This window comes from Eucalyptus grandis, chromosome 1 (genome assembly GCF_016545825.1).
Source record: "Eucalyptus grandis isolate ANBG69807.140 chromosome 1, ASM1654582v1, whole genome shotgun sequence".
NCBI classification, from domain to species: Eukaryota; Viridiplantae; Streptophyta; class Magnoliopsida; order Myrtales; family Myrtaceae; genus Eucalyptus; species Eucalyptus grandis.
The window spans coordinates 49,723,248-49,729,055 of NC_052612.1; the positions used below are offsets into that span (position 1 = coordinate 49,723,248).

At 38.3% G+C, this 5,808-nt stretch overlaps 1 protein-coding gene and 1 non-coding gene across 2 annotated transcripts; both read right to left on the reverse strand.

Moving 5' to 3' along the window:
- Positions 1 to 496: 496 nt before the first annotated feature.
- On the reverse strand, positions 497 to 1,401 carry LOC104415505. Its single transcript, XR_005548351.1, has 3 exons — positions 1,295 to 1,401; positions 886 to 969; positions 497 to 771 (listed from the first exon to the last, which is right to left on the reverse strand). It is a non-coding gene; the product is annotated as an uncharacterized LOC104415505 (transcript).
- Positions 1,402 to 3,230: 1,829 nt separating this feature from the next.
- On the reverse strand, positions 3,231 to 5,458 carry LOC108957457 (two-component response regulator ARR2-like). Its single transcript, XM_018868066.2, has 4 exons — positions 5,323 to 5,458; positions 4,043 to 4,219; positions 3,523 to 3,927; positions 3,231 to 3,349 (listed from the first exon to the last, which is right to left on the reverse strand). Exons 1-4 carry the CDS (start codon positions 5,456 to 5,458, stop codon positions 3,231 to 3,233), a joined length of 837 nt encoding a protein of 278 aa, XP_018723611.2.
- Between the last annotated feature and the right edge of the window lie 350 nt (positions 5,459 to 5,808).

The window sequence follows — 5,808 nt, forward strand, 5'->3', positions numbered from 1 at the left end:
ACATCTATGGCAAAAATACACTGAGTTAGTTTCTTTAAATTTTACGATCAAATTGCTGAGTTGAGTAACGCATGACAATTGATAGATGTATTAGTTTGGGGTTTTACCATTATAATTTTTTGTGATATTAACAAAATGTAAATTTATCACAAGTATATCAGTTTAAGGCTTTTAGTGGTTAAAATTTTGGTCTAGAGAATAATTGTCACTGGTGTTTTGATTCGAGGTTTTTTGTGATAAAAAAATAAGTTTTGGGTAAATTTATCGTAAATGTACCAATTTAGGATTTTTCATATTATCAACCCCTTTTTTAAACTACAAGAGTGGAGTGACCCTAATATAATGGTGTCCACGACACTACCGTCCCCTACAAATGATGAATAACTAGTAACGTTTTGCATCAAAATTACCTAGCATAAAAAAGAAATCCCAATATTTGCGCACATACCAATAAATTTGTGCTAACATACAGCAAGCCATTGGAACAACAAATAAATTAAGCTTTGAAAAACATGACTTCTTTATTCAAAGGAAAAGAGTCTAATTGGAGCTGTTACAACAGCAAACTCCCAACATGAAACACAACCGGACGAACTAAATGGAGTTCACAAGCCACCCTCCACACACATAGCAACATCAAAATAAAAATTTAAAAAAACAAAGGTTTTTCCATAGTCTGATAAAAGTTCCAAGGCACAATATACTTGTCCTCCCAAGCACACTTCAGTAGTCGTCAAGCAAGGAGGCCACGAAAGCGTTTTCATCGAACTCCTGCCAATCCCAGAGAAAATCTTTAGTGTTGTTAAAGCCGAAAAAAGAAACAAGAACGACTACATCATTCTCTAAGAGAAGAAAGATGAAGTTTAGGAATAGAAAAGGACTTACCATATCAGCGGATATGGGATTCTCTTGTTCGTTTTGCACCGGTGGATTTGCGACGGGTACTTCTGTGTTGAGAATTTCTTGCTCCTTTGGTCACCACATCAAAATAGATATTGTCATGATCATATTTTAAATGCAATTTACGTGATTTCCATTACAGCTAACGGATTACATCCTCATCCAGTACCACTTTCTCAAGGACCCATGTCTATCTTTTCTTTATACAAAAGAGAGATTGCTTCATCTTACAGTTGCTTTCATCGCTCAAAAACATCCAACAAAATCTAGTGTTTCGAGGTTTCAGATCAATTCGAAGCAAGTTTTAGATCAATGAGAGCAAAATAAATAGTAAATCTATGATGAAATCAAGACACTGATCGATGGCAGAGATGATTTTGATGGCCAAACTCACCTTCACAGTGTTCGGGTCAAATGGAGAACTAGCATCGTCGAACAGGAACGACTCAACCCCGTCGAGGAAGTCAAAGTCCATGAATTCTCCAAAGCCACGATCCTGTGCACATCAGTTTTCAGTAAATGTGGAGGAATTGGAGTTAAACTATTGATATTAATAACCAGAAAAACAAGGAAAAGCAGGCGAGGGAAAAAAGATTAGTCACAAAATAAATTCTGCATTTGGTATGGGAAAAATATTTAGACATGCCTGGACATCAACATTATTCCAAGTAGCATTCTCCCCAATAGGATTTGGTCTAATAAAATCCGGATTCTGGTTCTCAATTGGGAGGGCGTTGACATTGGGTTTATATGGGACATTGGTGATTTCTGGAATCATCAGCTTCTCCCCATCTTGTGGCTAATCAAGTTGATCAAATATTATTTAGCAACTAAAGAAGCTAAATAAACCATTTTCACCACTAATAAAATAAAGTCAGGAGAGATTATGTGATAAAGATTAAATAGGAAGAAGAAAGAACTTTCATACCTCATAAGGAGCTTGATTGTTGATATGCCCCGACAAAGCATCAGTGAGAGTACCTTCACCCACCAGTTGTCCACTGGAATTGCTGAAAGGCGCCGAAATATTTTTCATCACATCACACACGTAGTGACTTTCATTTTCTTTGGACAGACCATCTGATAATAACAAATTTTCCTTTTGGGGGCCACTAAGGAAGGCCGGCATAAAGCTCAGTCCCTCTGAACTAAATGCACTGTTGAGTTTGTTCGATTTGGCAGCATCATCTACTTGGATTAGCTCACTGCCACTAGCCGTTTGAAGACCGACATAACCACTGGTTTTGTACGAATTCACATTTGGAAAAGAGTTCATTGTATAACCCGAGCCACCGATGTATGCATTGTTGGCCTTTTTGGCACCATTTTCTAACGTTGTGTACTTCTGGATTCCATGATGGAATTGTTCAGGTATAGTTTGATCTTGTTGAGTCATCTGCTTTGAAAATCCATATGTGCCATCTATGGCATCACTTGGCCTGAGTGAGCTGGTTCCAATGCTGTTCAGTTGATTTGCCCAAAGAGCCGAGCTATTTAGCGGAGAGAGAGGATAGGAGTTTCCTAGAATTGGATAATTAGAAGAGCTAGCTCGATCGGTCAATGAAGGTAATTTGTTAATTCCAAGTGTAGATAGGGAGTTGCTCCCCGCAGCTCCTTCACTAGTGAATGGAACAATGCCATAACTCCTATAGTTCATATTTGTCGAACTCCCTCCCAATAGCCCAGATTGGAATGTCGGCGTCCATGGATTACGTGCCAAAAGATTATGACGATATTCTCGGCCAGTACTGCTTGCCAAAAATGCAGATGCAAAGCTAGACCGTAGTACTCTCTCACTGTTAAACTTGTGGCCCTTATCAGCAACCTTCCTGAGGAAAAGTCGATACTTCTGCGAATTCGACCACAATATGTAAGTGGAAAAACAAATTCCAAATTTCCAGTACACTGAAGTGGTCAGATTTTTGGGGCAAAGAACTTGGGACTTCTGGCTTAGATACAAAAAGCATTCAAATCTTTTTATAATGTCAAGACTAGAATAACAATGTGAAGTATGTTAGTGAATCAATATTCACCATCGAAAAATAGTTCATATCATTTTGCTGTTGTATGAAAACAATCATGTTTTGCGTAGGAGGATTAATAAAATCCATCAACTTTGCTAAATATGGGGTACTCGATGAAACTCACTCTAATACTCACAAAATATACTTCTTTTCTATGTATGGACACTCCTCCATGCGTTTAATTATCATTAATACGTTTGCGCTTTACAACTGTCTACAAGTAGTTAACTCTTGTGAATGCACTGATTCAGTCCAAGGAAAGGTGAAACGACGTGAATCAAATTACTTGAATTGATGAAATGATTGCTAATGTACTATATATGCTTGAGGAATATCCAGAAAGCGAACCTGTAAATGGCTGGCCACATTCGCTCTAGTTATTCCTGGTACATTCATGACATCGAGAATTCTCCTCGGCACAGCATCTAATTTGATTCGAATCAAATACAAAACAATGTTAGTAGAGAAATCAACATATAAACTAATCTGGTCCGTGAACCTAGCTAATTAGCAATCATGTGTGTGTGAGAGAGAGAGAGAGAGAGAGAGAGAGAGAGAGAGAGAGGAAATCTCAAACATGTAGGACAAAGATTCTTACTCTCGAATCCGATAATGCTTATCGCTCGCAAGAACCGATTCTGAAGTGCGGTTGTCCAAACAACTTTCGGTTTTCTAGGTTTTTGGTTATTGTCCTCGTTCTTTTCTTGTGACTCAGTATCGGAATCCTCATCATTATTACTATCAACGTCCTTTGTCTTGTTCACAGATGATGAAGAATTGCTGTTTACATGAGGCATGATGTCCTTAGGACGACTGCATATCTGTGAATCCGGTTCCCAATTAGTCTCCTCTTCAATGACCACTGATTTGCCTTTCCTGGCCGCAACTGCATATTGCCATATATTCTTGAGATGTTCAGGCCTTACGGGTTTGGAAATGTAGAATGCAGCACCACGCTCTAAACTCTTCAACATTATGCACTCCCTTTCTTCTCCTGACATCACTGTCACGAAAAAGGTAAACAAAGTCGCAAAACCCTTAATTGAGTTAAACTAGAAAATGATCACGTCGCAAATTAATAGTGCAGTTATAACCAAAAAGAGAAAAAATAAAAGAACTTGTGAAGTTTATGGGACACCCACTGATCACAGGTAGCTTGAATTCTTCTTGGATTTGCTCTTGCAATTCAAGTCCATTCATGTCGGGCATGTGGTAGTCCGTTACCACAAGGTCGAATGAAGCTTGCCTTTGGCGAAGTGTAGACAACGCATCAATCGGGTGTTTCACGGTTACCACTGAAAGGTAAAATCGACAAAATAGGTAAGATATTTAGTCCTTGGGAAAACCAAGGTAGTCAGTAGATCATAGGATTTAAAACGAGAGAGATATGGAAAACCCATTAGGGAGACCACAAAGTTTCAAGCGTTTGTACATTCATCCATCTATTTAATGGCAAGCAAAAGATTCATTTATCATTCAGATGTCCGCTTACCTATTAAAAACATACCATAAAATATCGTCAATTTTGTATTTTAAATTTAACGTTGGCGCGCCTTTTCGACCCGGTAAATTTTTTTCTCAACGGTCGCGGGAAATATTTCTAGTGTTCTATACGTGTTTGCTCATTGAAAGGGAGCATATGCCCTCTAAGGTTTTATGCACCGGTTCATCTATTAGATCTGATCAAGGGCAAACCATCTATACCAAAACTACGAGATCCCTAAGACATTAGTTCAAAGGACGAAGCCCCAAGATTGGAGATGTGTATAAACTGAGACTAAGATTAAAGGCTTCCTGAGGTGTAAAATCGCCATTTCTTTCATCAACTTGGCTAAGTCCTCGAGATCTATCAATCTGTTGTTGTCTTTTTTCTTTTGGGGAGGATGGATTTTTAGATTTAAAAGCTTCCCATTCAAAACTAAAATCAAGTCCTCTAACTCTGCGTAAAAAACAAGGAAAACAGAGGCTTTGATGTCTTGACTTGAGCAGATTTAGGAAATCCCTTGGCATCAAATAACAACAAATTAGTCAGATCTGAGAATTGCAATTGCAAAACATTCACGAAGTCGAACAGCTAGGCAAACATCAGAAAAATGACCAACAGAAATACGTTTTACCCCAATACAGAGGAGCAGGTAAAAAGAAGAAAAAAAATGCAAAGATCGGCTTCTTCTTGATGAGGAAAACGCGACTATAGTTTATATCATGCATGTTCAAAACATAGAACCTAAGGATACGTCCTAGGCAGATGCTCAATTTATCAGTCCATCAGGAGAACAAAATATTTGGAAGATGCAATTGATGTTGATTGTCTCACGACCCGATGCAAAAATTTCACAAAATCCTGTGTAATCAACCAAAGTGAAGTATCATATATATTTAGTTCTAGATTGTTTACCTTCATACTCCCATGTCTTTAGGATGGCTGAAACAATGGAGAGACATGCGGAATCATCGTCCACTACCAGTACACTAATCTTCGCAGAAGAACGTTTGAGAGAACGCCTCTGCCCGATTTCCTTGATAGGCTCCATGTCTAAGTCACTGTACGTTCTGATACGCCAAATGACTGAGCTAAACTTCGAATTTATAGGATAACTGACTCGGTCACAAGTACTTAGAATGCGAAAGACTTGTCTTATGAACTGCTTTATGATTTTGTGTGTGGGTTTAGCGAGAGAGAGAGGCCAAATGATAGGCAATATATAGCCCACACTTCCAAGTATTCAGTTCTTTTCATGCCTCAAACAATAAATTAAATGCAATGTACAGAGTTTTAATTGGAAGGCATCCCTGCAATTCATATTGGAAAAAAATCTAGACGAAAATCAGCTAATATTTATTGCAGTATGCCTGAATACACGGTTTTATCCGCGGAGTTCTT